The sequence below is a fragment of the Chelonoidis abingdonii genome, chromosome 4 (genome assembly GCF_003597395.2).
Source record: "Chelonoidis abingdonii isolate Lonesome George chromosome 4, CheloAbing_2.0, whole genome shotgun sequence".
NCBI lineage: Eukaryota > Metazoa > Chordata > Testudines > Testudinidae > Chelonoidis > Chelonoidis abingdonii.
The window spans coordinates 5570680-5592344 of NC_133772.1; the positions used below are offsets into that span (position 1 = coordinate 5570680).

The 21665-nt window shown below is 43.9% G+C and overlaps 1 protein-coding gene across 1 annotated transcript in view; it reads right to left on the bottom strand.

The window, feature by feature from the left end:
• Positions 1–21665, bottom strand: part of LOC116825110 (E3 ubiquitin-protein ligase rnf213-alpha-like) — a 142277-nt gene that overhangs the window by 50142 nt on the left and 70470 nt on the right. Inside the window, exons 24-35 of the mRNA XM_075065869.1 lie at positions 21421–21614; positions 20616–20771; positions 15843–19472; positions 14837–14970; positions 14619–14714; positions 13306–13421; positions 11945–12073; positions 11124–11188; positions 10261–10411; positions 8356–8497; positions 7587–7760; positions 415–548 (exon numbers count right to left, since the gene is read on the bottom strand). Of these exons, the coding sequence (XP_074921970.1) occupies positions 415–548; positions 7587–7760; positions 8356–8497; positions 10261–10411; positions 11124–11188; positions 11945–12073; positions 13306–13421; positions 14619–14714; positions 14837–14970; positions 15843–19472; positions 20616–20771; positions 21421–21614 (5121 nt within the window). The remainder of the gene's footprint in view (positions 1–414; positions 549–7586; positions 7761–8355; positions 8498–10260; positions 10412–11123; positions 11189–11944; positions 12074–13305; positions 13422–14618; positions 14715–14836; positions 14971–15842; positions 19473–20615; positions 20772–21420; positions 21615–21665) is intronic.

The window sequence follows — 21665 nt, forward strand, 5'->3', positions numbered from 1 at the left end:
TCGCGTTGGTGGAGTTCCGGAGTCGACAGAAGCGCATTCGGTGATCGATATATTGTGTCTAGATGAAAGGTGATGTATCGATTCCCGAGAAATCGATTGCTATCCACCGATACGGCTGATAGTGAAGACGTACCCTTAGTGAGCTGGGCTAATGGCTTCTCCCTGTTAACTTCCCTCATTAAAAATGTACTACTTATTTCCTGTGTGAATCTGTCTCCCTTCAGCTCCCACCCAGTGGATCTCATTCTGCTTCTCTCTGCTAGATCACAGCACTCTCTATTACGAGACATCTCCACATGTAGCTCTTCTGTAAACCTGGTCTGGATTTACTCTGGCAAGAGCAAGAGGAGAATTGGGTCCCATATTTTTTTCCACTGCAGTTAATTTTAATAGACGCAGAAAATGTGAAGTTACCTTTTACCCGATGGACTGTCTCCCATATCTCATCCAGGCGAGCTTTCAGAACCCAGCTGAATGGAAAGCAGCACTGTGTGGATCTGCTGGGGTCTTCGCTCATTGATAACACAGAAATCTTAGCATCAGGGGCCCTTGAGTGTTTAAAACAAACAAACAAACAAACAAACAAACGTGTATCTATATGTATCTACAGTGACTGGATAGCATAGCGGTTAAGAATGCCGCCCTTTGATACGTGAGACCGGGGTTCAAATCCTGGTTGGTACCCAACTTTCCAGTAGGGGTCCTTGGGCAAAAGACCCCCTAATGCTTCACCTGCCTACCTCAAATATGAGAGTGACATGAATTAGGAGAGTCATGCCGGCTCAGATGTTGCCCGGATTTTAACAAGGTCCGCGCCAGATGTTGAGGAACCAGGACAATCTGACAATAAGTGGGCTACTGGAACAAACCAATGACGTGAGAGCCCGGGGTGTTCAAATCCTGGTGGTGACGCCAACTTTCCAGTAGGGGTCCTTGGGCAAGAGACCCCCTAAGCAACTCACCTGCTACCTCAAGATTTGAGAGTGACGACGTTAACTAGGGAGAGTCATGCCGGCTTCGGAGTGTCGCTGGCATTTTAACAAGGTCCGCGCCAGATGTTGAGGAACAGTGACAATCTGACGATAAGTGGGCTACTGGAACAAACCATTCCATGGACGAGACAGAGAACCTGGAATTGATGGAATGCTACTACAACAGTAGACCTAATGAGAGGGGATATATGAACGTATGAGGGACTACTGTGGATGGACAAAAGACTACATCCACACTTATGAGAAACAGCTAGTTTTACCCAACGCTTCAACATAGTAAAGAGGAAGCTGCTCTCACAGCTTGAGATAGACCAACTCCACATTACATCCCAGACTCAAGAAGACCTGGAAAGAACAAGTGGAGTTGTGCAGCCCACACTGAAGCTGAAACTTCACTGCCACCCCCTTCCATTGCAGAGCACAGCAGCTGATATGAGGCATAAGATCATGAGAACTAGCTACAGTCAATCCTCGAGACCGATTACCAAGGCTCAGTGGAGAAGTACCATCAGATAGTATGTTAGAAGATGCCAATAGAGCCCTCATGACAATCCCACTACCACCATAACTCAAACCAATGAACTGGTATACGCTACAGCCTCTGTAATCCTGGAGATGCTTGGCTATACACGATCAAGAAGAACAACAGTATGTACCCACCCTGGAAAATGAGGTTGGAGGATAAGACAAGGCGACTCGGAGAGAAGTTAGTCAGCTGGTGGAACTACAGAAGGGTGTAGAGATTAAGGATAAGACTCGGCTACTGAAAAAATACAAGGCCTGACTCCATCTGAAGCCTAGAGACTGCTAAACAAAGGCTCACAGCACTGGCTACCAGGCTAAGGAGATACACTAGAGAAGCAGAGGCCAAAAAAGTAAATGCCCTGTTCTCCAAAAGAACCATCCAAGGTGTACTCCCAACTGCAGTGCAACAACACAATAACAGCAGAGCCACCAGCAGCAGAAACTGAACAGTACTGGAAGAACATATGGGAGAAAGAGAAGACTCATAACACCAGTGCAAAGTGGCTGCAGGACCTGAGAACAGAGCACAGCAATCTCCCAGAACAGAAACCAGTCACCATCACAGTAGAAGACATCCAGCCAGCGGGTCAAAACAAAGAGCTGGACAGCACCTGGACCAGACATGATCCACACCTACTGGCTAAAGAAAACTAACAGCAGTGCATGAACGCCTAGCAGCACAGATGAACCAGCTGCTAGCAGCAGGCTCCCACCCAAACTGGCTAACACAAGGAAGGACAGTGCTGATCATGAAAGACCCCTGCAAGGGAACAGAACCGTCCAACTACCGGCCAATAACCTGCCTCCCCACAACATGGAAAGTCCTATCAGGCATCATAGCCGCCAAGCTACAGGACCATATGGCCAGTACTGAGCACAGCTCAGAAGGGCATGGGAACAACACCAGAGGCTCAAAACACCAGTTTGCTCATAGATAGAGCAGTCGCCCAAGACTCAAGGTCTAGACAGACCAATCTGAGCACAGCCTGGATTGACTACAGAAAGCCTACGACTCAATGCCGCACACGTGGATCTGTGAATGTCTGGCGCTATACAAAGTCAACAGGACACTAAGGACCTTCCTCAAGAACTCAATGGGACTATGGAAGACAACACTAGAAGTCAACTCAAGGCAGCTTGCACAAGTGGCCATCAAGTGCGGCATATACCAAGGTGATGCACTGTCCCCGCTGCTGTTCTGCATAGCTTAAACCCCCTCAGCCAGATAATCACAAGGACTGGATACGGGTACAGGTTCAGGAGTGGAACTACCATCAGCCACCTCCTCTACATGGATGACATCAAGCTGTATGCTAAGAATGAACGAGACATCGACTCGCTAATCCACCTGACGCGGATCTACAGTGAGGATATCGGGATGTCATTCGGACTGGAGAAGTGTGGCCGGATGGTAGTGAAGAGAGGGAAGTAGTCAAGACTGAGGGGTGGAACTACCAGCGGGCCACATAGCAGACATACAGACCAGCTACAAGTACCTTGGCATCCCACAGTCACATGGAAACCACGATGAGGAGGCAAGGAAGACAGCAACATCCAAGTATCACCAAAGGATAAGACAGGTCCTGAAGAGCCAGCTCAGTGGGAAGAACAAGATCCACGCCATCAACAGATACGCCCTGCCGTCATCAGATACCCTGCCGGTATAGTGAGCTGGCCAAAGGAGGACATGGAGGCTGCCGAGTGAAAACCGGAAGCTCTCACAATGCACGGAGGTTTCCCACCCCAAGTCCAACACCCAGAGACTGTATACCAGCCGGAAAGAAGGCGGGCGGGGCTTGGTGAGCGTCAAAGCCACTGTCCTGGACGAAACCCGGAACATCCAGAGTACATCAGTAAATGGCCCCCAAAGATGAGCTGCTGAGAGAATGCCTGAGGCAGCAGCAGACATGGGAGGAAGACCAAGCAGAAGAAGTGCCATGGCAAGACAAGACCCTTCATGGGATGTACCATCGACAGATAGCTGAGGTGGCTGACATTGGGAAATCCTACCAGTGGCTGGAAAGGGCTGGACTAAAGACAGCACTGAGGCACTGATCATAGCAGCAACAGGAACAGGCACTGAGCACCAGATCCATTGAAGCAGGGTCTACCACACTAGAGAGGACCCAAGGTGCAGACTGTGCAGAGAGGCCTCAGAGACAGTCCAACACATAGTGGCAGGATGTAAGATGCAGGCAGGAACAGCATACACAGTGCTAGGAACAGCTAAGATACTGCGCAGAACCCTCAAACTCCCAGGCCTCTGGTAGAGGACCCGAGGTTGAGGAAGACACATACCACCCATAGGGGTAAGAGGGGAATTTTTTATATATATATATATAAAATCTTGCTAAGTTATCAGCCTCAATGACTTAATGTGGCAGTAGGTTTCAGAGAACAATTATGTGTTGCGTGGGAAAAAAAAACATTTCCTTCGACTGGTTTTGAATTTGCTGCCTTTCAATTCCATCAGTTGTTCCCTTTGTAAAAGGGTGGTCTTCCCCTTTAGGGGCCATAGGCCTGGGGCCAGCCAGCCTGTTCATCTATCAGACCCAGCTAGGAAGGGGTTAAGTGTTCTCTCTAAAGGGCTGAGAGTGCTCAGTTGGGGAAGAGCTGCAGGGTGGAGGCTGGCTCCTGTGACTGACTCTGCAGCAGACAGGCCTTCTGGGCCACTACAGCCTGTGATGGGCAGGCGAATCACTTTGTTTTGTGTTAGTTTGAGTTTTTGTTTGAAAACTGTGCCCGGAGGTAAGGGCATGAAAGAGATCAGGCTTGGAGTAAGACCTTCCTGGGGTGGAGAACAAACTAGCAGCCTACACCCTTGTTCCTGCATTATGAGACAGAGAGAACAAGATGCTCCCTTCTCTACATCAGTCACTACTTTATACACTTTTGTCATGTCTCCTCTCTCAGGTGACAACCCCAGTCTGTTAAGTCTTTCACATGTATGTTTTTCCAGGCCGTGGATTACTTCCTCCACCCTTCCCTGAACAGCCCCACAAAATAATTCCTTACAGTGACAATTTATGGGAGGTAAGTGACTCTAGTGGTTGAAGGCTTGGACTGGGACTGAGGAGAGCTGGGCTCTTGTTCCCAGCTCTCAGCTAAGTTCAATCATCAAGGGGATTTGCCGTCTGTTACCATCCACATTTTAAGTTCTCAGCCAATCTGACTTAACAAATTACACCCATGCAGGGTACAGCTATAGTAAAGCATGTGTCTATGCCATGCCAAGCATGTTAGACCATTGTGATATCAGAGGTAACTCAATGAATCATCACCCTTACCTTACAGCTAATTTGCATGCAACAATTTCATTGGTTGTATGAGGGAGACTGCGCAGATAGCTCAGGCAGAAGTTATGAGGTTTTCTGGGATACATTATATAGGAGGTCAGACTGAATAATCCTAACACATAACTTTCTAGCTAACTAAAAACCAAAAAAACATACAAGGAATAAGTTACAACTATCAATAAATGTCAGAGACAATAAGAAGGGGTTCTGCAAATACATCAGACAGAAAAGAAAGATTGAGGTGGTCTGGGTCTGCTGCTCCAAGGAAAAGATGAGCTGGTAATGGAGAATAAGAAGGTGGAGACGCTCACATCTATTTTGCTTCAGTCTTCACACAAAAAATAACATGTGACTGGATGATTAGCAAAGTTATCATAGACAGTAAAGGGGGAGGGTTGCAGATCAGATTAAGTAAAGAACATGCCAGAGACCATCAGAGTCTGATGCTGGTCACCACAGAATGCTGAGGAATTAGCTGAAGAAATATCAGAGCCACTGGCAAAAATATTTGCAAACTCATGGATGGCAGGAGAGGTCCCAGAAGACTGGAGAAGGGCTAACACGGTGCCCATCTTTAAAAAGGGAGAAAAGCAGGAGCCTGGGAACTATAAGCCAGTCAGCCTGACTCTGATATCTGGGAAGCTATTAAAGCCATGTATAAAACATTTAATTTGCAAATACCTGGAGGCTGAAGGGATAACCACTAGCAGCCAGTATGGAGTTACTAAGAATAAATCATGACAAACCAGCTTGATTTCTTTCTCTGACAAGGTAACTGTTTTGGTGGATATGGGGAATGTGGTGAACATAATATACCTGGACTTCAGCAAGGCTTTCCTACATTCCCACATGACATTCTCATGACATAAGTGAGCTGGAGAAATTCAGCCTCAGTAGAACTACCAGTAAGTGGATACATAACTGGATAAAAAAATGCAAATAAAGAGTAACTATTAATGGGATGATGTTGGACTGGAGGGAGGTCTCAAGTGGGGTTCCACAGGGATCTGGTCTAGGTCTGGTGTTTTTTAACATCTTTATTAATGACCAGGGTGTAGGAATAGAGAGCATATTGATCAAATTTGCAAATGACACAAAGCTAGAGGAGTTGCCAACACTTTGGAGGATAGAGCTAAAATTCAGAGGGATCTTGATAAATTGGAGAACTGGGCTACAGACAACAAAATGAAATTCAACGAAGACAAATATAAGGTGCTGCACTTAGGGAAGAACCAAATGCACAAATACAGAAGGGGCGGTGGGGAGGGGGGGGGGGAAACTGTCCTGGCAGCAGCACTGCTGAAAAGGATCTGGGAGTTGTCGTGGATCACAACTGAACTTGAAAATCAACAATGCAATGCTGTTGCAAAAAAAGCAAATGCTGTTTTGGGTTTCATTAACAAAGGCACAGCATGTAAGTCACAGGAAGTGATAGTACCACTTGACTCGGCACTGGTTACATCTCAGCTGGAGTACTGTGTCCAGTTTTGGTCACTGCTATATATACAGGATGTGGAGAAACTGGAAAGGATCCAGAGGTGAGTGACGATGATCAAAGGGATGGAATGCAAGTCATATGAGCAAAGGCTGAAGGAACTGGGTATGTTTAGTTTAGAAAAGAGAAGATTACAGGGGGACATGACAGCAGTCTTCAAACACTTACTTGAAAGGCTGCCATAAAAAAGATGGAGAACAAATTGTTCTCTCTTGCTTCAGGGCAAGAGGCAGTGGGTTCAAACTACAGCATGGCAGTTTAGGATTAAATCTCAAGAAAATCTTCCTAACTGTAAGAACAGTAGGAGAACAGAATAAACTGCCTAGAGAAATCGTGAAAGCTCCTTCACTGGAGGTTTTCAAAAGGAGGCTGCATAGCCATCTATCTTTAGACACAACAAACCCTGCATATTGGCAGGAGGCTAGACTAGATGACTCTTGCGGTCCCTTCTAACTCTATGATTCCAACAGTCCCTTCTGGTTTTATAATCTAAGGATCTATAAATAAATACGAAGAAGAATAACAACACATATAATAATGATGCATATAAAAGCTGGCACAAATGGCTTTGCCTGTAATTCTGTGCCCATAGTTGTCTGACTAAATTTTTGGCTTCTGATACGGTGAATTCCATACAGTTCCGATGCAGTGAGTTCCATAGTTTAATCTTCTATACATCTGTTGCCTTCCCACTTCACTATGCATCTACTCGTCTAATGAACGCACTCTCCACCATCCCAGACTCTCTCACTGCTGTAGCACTGTACCTTTGCAGATCTGGAGAGAGGTTGATTTTCTCAATCCTGAATAGAGATTGGTTAGGAATTTTCTGATTAAAATTATTTCATCGGAAAATCATGACTCATTGAAACCGAAACAGTTTGCAGGAAAAGGGTTGGTTTCAACAAGCCTCCTGATTTGAGCAATTTTTGGAAAAAGGTTTCAAAACCATTAAAACATCTGTTTTGACATTTTTGAAAAAAAAAACTGTTTTGGTTTATAATTTGAAATGACTTTCCACTTAGCGATTGTAGTTAATTTATACTTAAAAAAGGTAAAAACTTTTTTTAAAAAGGTCAAAATCTAAACTGAACTTTCCGATGGAGCCAAGATTATTTTCGGACTCTCAGTTTGTGAACATTTTCAAGATTTCAACTTTTTATTCCAATTCAGGATGGGGAAAAAAGGTTGAAATCTCAAAAACTCTTGCAGGATGGGAAAAGTGTTTCCCACTCAGATCTAATCCTGAGAGTCTGAGCTTTCCTGACAGTTGCTTACTTGCTGGTATACTTAATCTTCAGAAATGATTCATCTTTGAACATCTGGAGCCAGAGGTCAGAGATAGGAGTTTCTTGAGAGATATGATCCAAGTTGTTGTTTCCATCAATTACTGCTAGAATTTGAGCAAACATATTTGCCAGAATGTCTTCCAAATGAATCCAGACAACATGCCTTAAAAAAAAGGAAAAACATGTTATAAAATAATTCTTTTAACTCCCCGCCTCAATCAGCTCATTCTGTGTGTCTGTAACATGAGGGTTGCTCTGCAGGGCTGGACCCTAAGATACAGCTGTGTAAACATCCAACAATCATAACAAAGCATAGGTCAAAACAGAGAGCAAATTTAGCATTGGCTGGGTGATGTCTCTCAAGCAGGTTGGGAGTCAGCTGTCTGCAGTGGCTGAATACTATAAATATGAATTTCCAAAACTTCCAAGTTATTTACCTGTAGGGTTTGGCACATTTCATACAGCTCATCAATTTTGTTCTTGTTCTTTGTTATTGTTACAAACAAGATCCTTTAACTGTCCAATGACCTAAGATTTTGTTGCCAATACCCTGATTAATTGTGATTTTTAAAACATATGCTAGTCTTCTATATAAGTTCTTATACCACCCTCATCACTGTTGTACCCGAGCCCCTTCCAGGAATACTTTAAGTGACGTGATACAAACATATCACTTCTGGTTGGTATTCCAAAAATTTGAGCTATTTGAAATTCAAATGGCCAACATCATGCAACTGTACAAGAACATACAACGTTACCTGAATGAAGTGCCTTCAAGTATGAACTCGCTAGACAGAGCTCTGCGGAAAATCCACTCTCTAGGCTTATGACTCATCTCCTCTCGTTCTTGTAAAAGGTTACAAATTCTCCTTTTCAACACTTCCATAAGATGACACGCAACTATCCATAAAAGAAAAAGAAATCACTTTATCCCACAATAGGGCTGGTCAACATTTTCTTAATGGAAAATTGTTTTCTATTAAATGAAAAGTTGGGTAGAAAATCTCTGCTTTCCTCAAAATTTTGAATTTTTGTCATAAAATCCCAAACCTGAAAAATTTCAAATGAAAGTCAAAAATTTTGGATTTCAGCAGTTTTGGGCCAAAAAATTTTGGATTTTCAGGTGTTTGGTTTGTGGGGAAAAAGACGTTGAAAATTTCCATGGGGGAGGAGAGAAAAACATTTTCCAAGCAGTGCATCTAAAAACATTTCCTATTTGTCTTCTTTGAAACAGTTCCTTTGGCCTAAGCAATCTGACCTTGCAACTGGAATCAAGAAACTCTTAGATAAAGGGTTCATGGAAAAAAGTGAGATGTAAGACCTGAGGGTTCCATTTGGCACTCCGGTCTTGTCTGCACTAGGGATTTACCTTGGCATAGCTACGTCTCTCAAGCAGGTGAAAAATCCACACCCCTCACAGATGTGTAATATTATGACCAGTTTTGGGGTCCTCCCACTACAGAAAAGATGTAGACAAACTAAGAGAATCCAATGGAGGGCAACAAGAATGGTTGGGGGCTGGGGCACATGACATATAAGGAGAGTCTGAGGGAACTGGGCTTATTTAGTCTGCAGAAGAGAACAGTAAGGGGGGATTTGATGGCAGCCTTCAACTACCTGAAAAGGGGTTCCAAAGAGGATGGAGCTCAGCTGTTCTCAGTGGTGGCAGATGACAGAACAAGGAGTAATGGTCTCAAGTTGCAGTGGGGGAGATTTAAAGTTGGATATTAGGAAACACTATTTCACTAGAAGGGTGGTGAAGCATTGGAATGGGTTACCCAGGGAGGTGGTGGAATCTCCTTCCTTCGAGGTTTTTAAGGCCCGGCTTGACAAAGCCCTGGCTGGGATGATTTAGTTGGGGTCGGTCCTCCTTTGAGCAGGGGGTTGGACTAGGTAGCCTTCTAGGTCTCTTCCAACGCTAATCTTCTATGACTCTATCACACGTGCCCTATAGCTCCATTCTCCTCTACAGACCAGATGACATCTCATGATGCACCACGGTGTCCCCACTTCATGGGACTACTGCGGCCACAGCGCATGATGGGAAATGTAGTCCAGCTTGGAGTCCAGCCCACAGAAGAGAATGGGAGAATGAGGTACAGCTCCCATGAGACATTTTAGTGGCATTTCCAAATTGAAAGGTTTGGGGTTTGGCTGTTATTCAGTTTTGAAATGAAAAGTCTATATTTTCCAAAAAAAACCCAGACACTTTTCACAGAAAAATTGTTTTGTTAAGAACACAATTTTCCACGGAAAGTTTTCACAGTAAATTTTTGACGAGTTATGTAGCTTCTTCCATTAGTTTTGGCAACAAAGATTAGACAAATCAAATTAGACATGCCATTAGACTATAGTTTCCCTCCATAAAAAAGCACCTTCCATTTACTTAGTTTGAAATATTTAAACATTAATTTACTTAAAGTTGGATCCCATTTAATCATTAAGGATGATTGCACAGTTGCCTCCAATAATTGTATAGGACTAACAAATGTTGATAGCACGAAAGGCCTCCACACTCAGTTTTCATTTTCATTTGATGTCTAAATGGGATTATTTTATCCAGGAATCCTAGGTGATTGTACCACTGATCCATCCAGTTTGTTCTTAGAACATCTTGTAATATCCAGTCACACACAGATATGAGGCCTTTTCTTTATACTCACGTCTATTCTTGCTCTGAGACTGAAAAAGTGCATCATAGAGAATCTGTATCCTTTCTGTAGCTCGCTGGCTGTTGTCTTTCTTATCCTCCAGCTGGATCACAGCTTTCTGGACACTTTGTTTGATCATGAATTCAGTGCTGATCAGTTGCAGCTGGAAAAATATTTGGCAGGGCAAAGCTATTGTTCCCATTGGGCAGATGGGAACTGACACATGGAGACGAAGGGATTGACTCAGGGTTACACAGGAAGTCAGCAGCAAAGCAAGGAATTGGAACACAGGTCTTCTGAGTCCCAAGCTAGTGCCCAAATTACTATAGACCATCCTTCCTCTTCATTTTCACAGCCATCAGCAGAATAGCATCTGCACTGCTCCCTGGCAATCTCGGTAGCAGTTTTGGGAAGCACATGCTGCATCACAAGGCTGCAATTCCTGAACCTATCTCATGTTGCCCCATCTCTGCAGTATCTGAGCACCTCACAAACACTGATGAGTTTATCCTCGTGAGGTTGGCAGCGCTATTCCCTCTCCCAGTCACAGCGGGGAGCTGAGGCCCAGAGACATTCAGTGACTTTCCCCAGGTCACACAGGAAGTCAGTGACAGAGCCAGAAATGGAACCCAGAAGTCCTGAAACTTACTCCTAGTGCCTTACCACAGGGCCAACTTTCCCACACTACTTAACAAGGGAGAATGGCTGATGACCTCCTCTAAAGAGCCAGGGGTGATGCCCTGCAACCTTTCCTCCCTTGCGCAGTGAAACCGGAGAAGCAGGGACCTCCCCAGTTTGAACCTGTTACATTTGAAAAGCTGAGACCGGATTTGATAGTGCTCATTTATGGCAGGCAAGATAGATAAGACACTTACATTTTCCTCTGGAGAGTCATTGGCTTTCTCAGCATCTTCAGGGGCAATGGAATCCTCTGGACAACCTTGAATGATGAGCAATTGTATGTTACTTATCTGTTGCATCAAAACCTTCAGATATTAGATACTTAAGGATTGGCAACAGCATGATTACTGAGTAAAATCTGAGTAATACATTGACCTGGGTATGTGGCTGGTCATCTGGATCAGAAGAACCCTTTGTTTGATTAAATTGGTTTTAAATGACCACTATCATTAACTCCAGTGATGCAATAAGGGCTGGATTGCCTAACGAGACTGCATTTCTGACATCTTGTTAGCCCGTGTGGTGAGACTGAAGTTACTTTTGTGAGTGGTTTGGTAACTCTCATGGAAGAATAACCACCGGTTTGGGGTGAGTCTGCCCCATTTCTCAGCAGTCTGGTATTCTCAATTGTGACCCAGTAAGGCATAGTGACTGCCCCTTCCAAGCGTGGGCCCAGTGTGATGGCGCCATTGCCACCATAGTATACTCAGCACTGCCTCTGACTCCTGTGCACATGGACCCGTGGACTGGATGACCCAGGCAGGAGCATTATGGGATTCCCTACCCTCCTCTTACTTCTCTGTGTGAATGTGTAGCCTAAATCAAAACTGAGTCCTCAGAGGAAATGTGCATGGAACACCACAGCTCCATTCGCAGTCGCTTTTTAGTATACAGTGATGTCTCCTTATCTGATTAAACTTCAATCCACTGATGTTATTATCCCCTTATGGGACAGGAAAATGGCAGAAGGTAAAACAACACATCAGAGATGGGTATAAAACAAGAAGTTGGTTACTTGTGTCGGTTCCCTGCTTGGTGCTGTTCATGAAAATCTCAGCGACTGTCATTTTCGAGAGCTGTCCTAGATTGGCTGCAAAGGTCTCGGGAGGCAGCAGGTCATCCAAGTGAACAGCGTGCCACTCGTCTGCAGAGGCAGAAACAGAACAGACCACAAAATGTTATTGAGTCACAGAGTTTAAGGGCAGAAGGGACCATTAGATCATCAGTCTGATCTCCTGTATAACACAGGCCATTACATTGCACCAAGTTACCCCGTACTGAGCCCAATAACTTGTATATTTTTCCAGCCAGGCATATAATCTGGATTTGAAGATATCAACAAATGGAGAGTTCACCACTTCCCTAAGTAGTTTGTTCCAGTGGTTAAGTCTCGCATTATAAGGTATTTTCTCCAGCCTTCACAGCAGTTTTGTATCTGTTCTCTGCATCTTCTCCAATTTTTAGCATCCTTTTTAAAACGTAAATATTAGAACTGGATGGAGTATTCTAGCGTTTGCCTCACCAATGCCATATACAGTGGTAAAATCATCTCCCTACTGCTTCTAATGCCTTCTGTTTATGTATCCAAGGATTATGTTAGCCCTTGTTGTCACAGCATTGCACTGGGAGCTACTGTGTCCACTCTGACCCCTAGATCCTTGCAGAGTCACTGCTTTCTCATATACAGTCTGCCATTCTGTCTGTGTGTGATTTTTATCATTTGGGGGCAAAGCTTGCTTTCTTGAACATCTAGCACCAACAGCCTTTTCCTCTAAGAGTTCCCAACTAGAACTAACAGAATTTTTTTTATTTTTGACATTTCTGTGACATTTTTCATCAAAACTTCAAATTTTGATCAAAAACGGGGGTGGGGAATTCCTAACAGAAAGAACCAGCTTCCCTTGGAAAAACTATTGCTTTTGTTGAAATTCCTTGGTTGAATTTTAATAGCTCTCCCTCGTGTGACTTAGGAACATGAGTTCCATGGAAACAGGACTTATACTTCTAAGTCACTTAGGCCCAGATATTTAAAGTTATTTAGGTGTTGCTGTGCTCAGCACTGCAACACCTAACTGATTTAGGAGCCTAAGTCTCAATTTCAAACGTGATTTAAGCACCTAAGGTCTAAATCCCATTGACTGTCAATGGGATTTTGTCTCTTAAGTGCCTAAATCTCTTTTTCAAAATGGGACTGAGATGGTGCAATGCTGAACACAGCAATGCCTAAATAATAAAAATCGGGGCCTTTCGTGCTACTGAAAATTCCGCCCTAAAACAGTGATTAAGACAGTTAAAATGATTCAAATGTTGCAATAATGTTAACAATCCCTCTTGCTTTCCTCATCTTTCAAGTTCCAGATCAAGGCACGTTCTTACCAGCACTGAATGCCAGGTAGCTGCACCCCCCGAGTATCCTTGGGACTTTGGTTATGATGACGACATGTGATGGACCGGTCGTTCCTGGTTTTCTTCTCTCATCCACTATGCAGTACCTGAAAACACAACAGAAGTAAGATTCATAGCTTCATAGATCTTCAGGTCAGAAGAGACCTTTTGACCATCCAGTCAGACCTCCTGCATGATAGCACAGGCGAAAACATCTCACTTGGTGATTCCTGCATCCAGCTCAATAACTTCTGTGTGAGTTAGAGTGGAACTTTTACAAAGAGACGCACAGCCATGATTTACAGACTCCCAGTGATGGAAAATTCACCCCATCCCTAGGTGAGCTGTTCCAATGGCTAATTTCCCTTCCTGTCAACAATTAGTTCTAGTCTGGATTTGTCTCCTTTCAAATCTCCTGGCCACTGGATCTCGTTCTGCCTCTTTTTGCCCTCAGAAATCTCCTCCCCATGTAGGTCCTTTAGGCCACGATCAAGACAGAAGATGTGCTATTTGTCTCTCCATCCATCTCTTCCCTCTGGGTGAAATCCTGATATCCTGAAGTCAATGGCAATGCTCCCATTGACTTCAGTGAAGCCACAATTTCACCCTGTTTCCATTCTCCACTGTAATGTCTGAGAGAAAGGCTATGTCTATGCTTAAACCGCTACTGCAGCTGCACCGCTGTAGTGCTCCAGTGTAGACACTCACTGCAGCAATGGGAGAGGGTCTCCTGTTGCTATAGGTAATCCACCTCCCCAAGAGGCAGTAGCTAGGCTGATAGAAGTATTCTTCCATCAACCTACTACTGTCTACACTGGGGCTTAGGTTGGCTTAACTACGTCCCTTAAGGGAGTGAGTTTTTTACACCTCTGACACTTGTAGTTAGGTTGATCTAAGTTTTAGACCAGCCTTGAGTCCGCTTTTGACTTTTTGCCATTATATGAGGTGATACCAGCACAATCGGCCGTCCCTGCTGTTTGCAATGGGTACTGACTCTTGCCAAGTCTGGTGAATTTTCTCCACGCCCCAGCTCCCAAAACGGCTGGATTATGGGAAAACCTGTTTTTGTTTAAGGTTGGGTGCCGAACTGGCCTCCAAGATGCTTTTCGCAGCCTTATTTTTCCCATTCCGCCTCCCTCAGACACTGCAGTGGAAGGGAGGGGTGGAAATTCCATCAGCAGGAAGATCTACTAGCACAGAACCACCATGGTTATTTTATAAGGCCCCGATTCAGCAAATCACTGAAGCACATGCTTAACTCCTCCACTGTACTGGGCCCTAAAATGATAAGAAAAGCTGCTTACTTTGCACAGGCAAGAAGCCTTTTGCTGCTCTGTGGCTCGTCAAAGCTGAACTGGACAAAAAGCAGTTTCTCTTCTGTCGATTCTCTGAAGAACTTACTGCACATGATGAAAAAGTCTCTTTAGATACTTAAAAAAAAATCACACTGAAGACATAAAAAAAAAATCACATACAAGACTAAACAACAAGAAAAGAAGTAGGACCAAAAAAAACTCGTTACCTCAGTTCCTGGCGAAATGCATGTTCTGTATCAAACTGACTTAGAAAAAGACAGCGGATTTTATTTTGGAGGTTCAGTCTCTTTCTTACCACTTCCAAATCTCTCTGGTTTAGAAGTCTTGCATGTGTAGAAACCTATGAAAAAGAAGTCAATTTAGGCAAGATTTTTGTGCCTCATTTTGCTATTGTAAAGACATAGGAAAACTGCAATAAAAAGAATTCCTTACAGGACTTTTGAACAGCTGCCCAACAGAACTGATGTGAAAATGCTTTTTTTCCCCTCTCACAGAAAATGTTGGGTTTTTTTGGTTGAAAAAACAGAGCCACGAACTACCCCATTTCCTGCAGCACAGCGCCCCCTAGCCCTGCACTGGGGCATTGCGATCAGCACTGACTGAGAGGGGAGAGCCCCCCTACAGAGCCCCCACCCCACTCCCTGCAGCACAGCGCCCTCTAGCACCACAACTGGGGCATTGGAGTCAGCTCTGACTGGGAGGGGAGAGAGCCCTGTTCTGAAACCTGTCCCCTCCAGAAACATGCTGTATGGGTTTTGACAAGACCATAGCATGACATACCAACCCCAAACATCAGTGGATCATATGAGTTTCCTTGCGATGGACACAATAATAATGACTCAGCTAAATCAGTGCTTACAGTAAGCTGAGACTGTTTTGTTGTTGTTATGGCAAATGGGCTATGTGTATGTGTTAATTCTTGGGGAAAAGTGTTTAAAAAGTGTTAGCAACCCACCAGAAGACAATTGTAAATGTAATGTAAGTACTGTGTTTACCAATAATCACATTTACTATTTGCCATAACAACAACAAAATAATAATGACTCTCATTGACTTTCTGAGCTTTGGGTCAGTGAAAAAAGCAGGAGGATCTTAGGCCAGGTTAGGATAGCTGGGTAAGATGCAGCTATCATGGAAATCAACTGAAGTTCTGGTTGCCCCCACCTCTGGGAATCAGGCCCATTATAACAACACTGAAATAAAACATCTCACCTCCAGGCACAGTCCATTGGTGCCATCTGCATTTGACTCTTGATTCACTGCCCCCCACAGAATGTCAATCAGACCATTGTGCTTCTGCTTTCCAAAATACAGATCCTGAATCTGCTCCACATCCTTCAGCGGAGAATATTTGAGGCGCAGGATGGAATCAGGGGTTGCACACTCGATGAGTTTGCTTTTAGAAGCTGAGAGGACTGACTCTTCATCGGGCAGATAAATCCCCTGAAAACCACTCGGACAGCACTGCAGAACAACAGTGGCAGAAGTGTCATCACTGAAACCAATGAAAACATCACGTTCCTGGGGAGCCTGGTCTGCCGGCCTCGTGCAGCAGAAATCTGTGTTCTTGATGGTGATGAACAACTTGGCCCATTTATTCAGCTGTGTCATCAGCCTCTTCTGATGCCAGTGTAGAATGGTGTTCATCTCCAAGCAGTGCTTCTCCAGCCTGTTCAACAGTGGGGTGGGGAACTGCGTGTAAACCACATTTTTCTCCTCGATTACAATCAACCTAAACTCCTCCTTCACGCGGCATTTAACTCTGTGAGTGCCAAGGCCAAGGTCAACATAATAGTTCCCTCCTAACCTGACAAAGCACTGGTTCAGCGCATCATAAAGGCTTTCATACAGGTTGTGAATGTTTAAGAGAATGACAGGCCTGCCTGTCTCCATGCAGATTTTCACTCTGTTAACAGACCGACACACCTGTGAATATTCTTGGTCCCGTGGGAACCCTGAGCCAAATATAATATCACAGTTTTCTATGTCCATGAGTTTGGTCATTTGTAAGATCTGGAAAGCTGCGTGGTTTGTTGTTAATAGCAACAAGTATCTAGATACAAACCCGGTCTGTTTCTTGTCTAAATTTTCCTGTAACAAATGAACTGTATGGCTGGTTTCTAAGCTGGATGGCAGAGATATGGGTGAGTAGTTTCTGAACAGCTCTAAAGGATTAAGATCTTTTAAACCTCCAAAGTTTCTTGGAATTGCTTTTGCAATAAGCTGTTCTTCTTCAGAGATGCTTTTTCTGTCCTTGGCATAGAACAGTATCATTTTGATGAGGCTGTAGAAGTCACGGAGCCCAAAAAATTCCATGGACTGTTTCTTTAACACCTCACAATAGAAGTCAGCCAGGGAGGGGAACAAATGCTCAATCTTGGTAACATGCATCTCATCAGCACAGATTCCCTTGGCCGTCTTCACTAGCTCGTCTTTGTTGAGGTCGGTCCGGAACACAAGGAGGCCCCGGTTCATTTTAGCAGGGTCCAGGGCCCAGTTTGAAATGCCAACAAAACCAACTTTTTTGTATGGTTCTGGGACTTCATCATCAACACAACCATCTTCAAGAAGAGGGTGCAGTGTCTTCAGAGGCATCTCAGGTGAATCTTCTGCAAGGCCTATCTCATCCAAGATAACCACAGAGGCAAACTCCTCCAGTTTCTGGCCCCTTTGGAACTGTGCACATTGTCTGAAAGTGGAGATGATTCCTTCAGGCTTGGAATGAGGGCTGCACTGGAATGACACCAGTTGGATCTGCTTGCACCGTTTGAACAATTCTGTTTTAGACATTCTGCCCTGCATTGCCTCAGCAGCTATGGTCTTAGACAAGGATTTGGAGCTACCTGGCTTCCCTACAAGGAACAGCGGCACTCTCAGGTCCATGCATATGACCATCATGAAGATGTTTTCCCTTAGGGCATCATTCCGTGCTGTTGTCTTGGGAACGGAGAGGTTATCCAGGAACACCTCTTGGCAAAGTACAATCTCTAGCTGAAGCAGGGATTTGGGCACAGAGAAGCATTTCGCTATCTCTTTCAGATAATCTTGGCGGCTCTTGAGAGATACATAATAGCAAACTCCAACTGCAAGAAGCAGAGATCTTTGTGCTTCATTTAATGCAAATATCTGATCTTTCTCACACCCCTTTGCAAGGGCATGAATGGATGGGTCATAGTCCTTTGACTGTTGAGCCTCACTCTTTTTTTTGTCGATAAGAGGAAAAAGCAGGTCTCTTAAGTTATAAAACCACAGCAGCACCCCCATGCAGCGCTCTATGTCCCGGAGACTGGCGATTCTGCATTCCTCTTTCTTTTCTCTTAAAAACTTCTGGGAGGTGGAAATGACGGAGGTAAAAACATCCATGTTCTCTTTGGGAAGCTTGTCTTCCACGATAGATTTAACAATTTGTCTGATGTACAGACTCTGAGTCTTTTCGTTTAGTTCCCCAAAGTCCCAGACAAGAGGCAACATGCTCGGTGGAAGAGGCTGCACCCGATACACCAGCTGCCTCAAAGGGATGAAACCCAGCTTTTCTAGGGTGTCTTCACTCCGAACTCTGTACCCCAAGCCGGCTTTCTCTAGCTTCTCAATGGTTTCCTTGGTGTGCCTTTTGTAAGGGTTGCAAGCAGCCACCACTTTTAAGCGCGTGGTGGAGATTGGCTCTCCATTCACACTCAGGTCACACAGGACCTCTTTAATTGCAAACACAGCTTCGGTGGTGTTGGCTTCATCAAAGAACAGCACCGTGTCCATGTTGTGCCTCTCTTCATTGACACGCGCCAGCTCGATGGCTTCCTTGACTTTCTGATGGATGATTTTGGAGCTGGTGCCTCCATGAACACGCACTAGCATCATATTCTGAACATCCCTTCCTGCTCTTTGCAAGCTGCACATAAACTGCACTAACTTGGTCTTCCCACAGCCTGTTTCGCCCATGACGATCACGGGGATCCCACACTGGAACCTCAGGTGAATGGCCAGCATTTTCATGGTATTGTCCAAGGTCAGTTGGTAGGATTCATCTGGGTCTTGGGAGCTTCTCACACCGAATACGCTGCAGAGAGTTTCTAGCTGCTCTTCTCTGGACAGATCTTCAAACTTTTTATTAAAAGGGACTTTCTGAGCCTCAAGGGTGCGATATAAATGTCGATCAATAACCTTCTCCTCTAAAACAGCCTGTGAATGTGCATCAACAGCATCAAAACTCCGATTGATATGGAAGCCCAAGAACTCCATGGAATGGTTGTCAGCATGGAAAATTATGTAGGGGTGCGACTCTTGCTCCCACTTGCGTCTTAACTGGTACCCGCTCAATACACTGTCCTCATCCATTTTCTCTTCTTCACTGGGTGAGCTTTCATCTGCCATGACTAGGGATGGCAAAGCAAAGTCCTTGGACATGGTGATCATAAATTTTATCACAAATGCCTTGAACCCCTTAAATTCCTCTCCAGTTAATTCATGACTGCAGAACACTGAGTTTTCACACTTTGTCAATTGGAGGTTTAGGAAGCGCGTGAAGTTGCTGAGCTCAGTCCAGGAAGGGTTCTTTCTCCCACAAGACTCCAACAAGAGACTCAGACACTCTTCCTGGGTCCCTTCAACCTTGCCAGGGGTGAAACAGAAGCTGTCGAGATCAGCTTTTTGCTGGTATCTGCTGATGTACTGGTATGACCTTTGGAAGGTATCACCCCTGAACGTGTCACTGTCCAGTAGCTGCTGTTCCACTTCAGCAGGCGCTCCAGAACTGTTATTTTTAAGCATCTCTAGTACTTCTGTTGGTGACATGCATTTCACTGCTGGAAGGAGACCTAGAAATGCTTGTTCCATTTCATTGCTCATCTAAAAGCCAAATAAGAAGGAGTTAAAGCTTTGTAAACACTGAAGTTACCCAAACAAACTAAAGAAATCATCTACACATTGACCCTAATATTATTGATGAGGATGTGGCTTAATGAGCAGAGCACAAAGAATTTAGATAAGGTAGCACCATGTTACACAGGACAAATCACACACTGATACAGCCAAATTTAGATTTTTGAAGTAACTTACCCAATCCTCAAATATAAATGATACCATCTCATCTTCCTAGATGATAGTGTTTCACTCACAGGACTTTAAAGATGAGAAGTAGCCAATTTTAGGTAAACTATAAACCCTGCTATGAAAAAAGCCTTACTCTAATATAGTCCAATGGTCTTGCCTCTTACACACTTCTGTATGTAGTTGATTCTCTAAACAAGCTAAGTACCAATTTTGGGGTCTGATTTTCCATTGGCTGGCACCTTGTGCTGTCATTTGTATAACATTATATAGATCAGAATGGTAGATTCATATAGGTATAAACAGCTTCACAAGATTCAAGGCAGGCTGCTTAACTGTAACCTATACATATACAATGTGGACAACGTAATGCTCCTCTGGATACTGACTAGAGTTGGCCATTTTTTTGACTGAAAAAATTTCCTGACAGAAAATGTGGTTTCACTTAAATTTTCTGCAGGAAAGTGTCGATTTTGATTACATTTTTCAAATTTCCATAAAAAAAAACAACAACATTTTTGTTTTGAATCACATGTCAAAAAATGATTTTGATTTGGTAATGTTAAAATGAAAAAAAAATTCCTTTTGACATCTGAACATTTTCTTTCAGTCAAAAATGTTGCCATTTTTCATTTTGATATTTCTAAATTAAAACTTTTCAGAACTTTCCAAAGTTAGGATAAAAAGTTGAAACAGCAGATTTTTCCACAGGATGGAAATTCCATTTTCCAAACAGCTCTAATACTGAGAATATGTGTCTCCTCTAACAGCAATGATTTTATACAGCTCACTCATTTTTCTTTATTTTTGGACGGTACAATACTAGCCAAAGATCTGTAGTTCCATCAAGGTCTTCTCACTTTGAATTTTAACATGTTGCTATCACATGCACGTTGCTAGGTTCCAGAAAAAACCTGCCATTCAGTATCACTTGGAGAGTACCTCTTGTTTTCTTGTGCTGCTTATGCCTTTTCCTCTCACCAGGTATTCAATCAAATAAAGATGGGACACTCTGCACTTCCAGACCATACCATCAGGGCTTTGGATGTGTCTCAGAATGCACAACTCAATCAGTAACTTGTAAAGACCCTTCGAGACCTGTCAAGAAAGATGCAGAGCTGATCAGTTTTGCTTCATCAAAATGTCAACTGTTCATTGCTTCCCATAGTTATTAAACTTTCTAAGTTATTGAAGACCCAAGAAATCAATGAGAAGAGATGTTCCACGAAAGTACACCCCAGGTAGAACCTCAGCTGGTGTAAAACAGGCATAGCACAATTGACTTCAAGCAAGCTACACCGATTTACACTAGCCAAGGATTTGACTCATTGTGTGATCTCCCTGCTGATGTGACAGTAAATGCTGGGCGGTCCCTGTGCCAGTGACAAAGACAATGGAAACACAGAGATTTGCAAGCATTGTGACAGAGTAACAGGTGCTGGGACATGGCACAGCGATCCCGAGTTAAAATCTACTGGTAGCGTCATCTTTTTCTGGCATCACAAGTGGGTGGGTAGAGTTTGGTGTGCGGTGAAACTTCTGGAAAGACAACAACATTTTTGTGACACCCCTGTTCACAGTTTAACCCTTTGTTACAGAAATTGGTTAGTACTAACTGCTTTCCATAACTACCAGTGGAAGGCGTTTACTTATCTGACACTGAAAGGCACATTCACACTTTGAATGAGAGAATCCATCTTCACCGAATATCATGGCATGGAGACTGTGCTCGGTAAAGATTACTTACCACAGGGGATACGTCAATATGGAAGATCCGTGGCCCAGCCTCCGTTGGTTTCTGTTCCAGTGAGCGAAGCTCCTCCAGGAGAAATCCAAAATCTATTTCCGACTCTGTCAGCCTAATGGTTTTGTGGCTCAGATCTGCATTCTCTGGTCGATCTTTGGCTTTTCTGGTAGTATTTGCTACAAACAAAGACTTCCCTAAAATGAGAGAGAAGGTCAAGATTCAATTTCTACAGTGCTCTGCCTCCT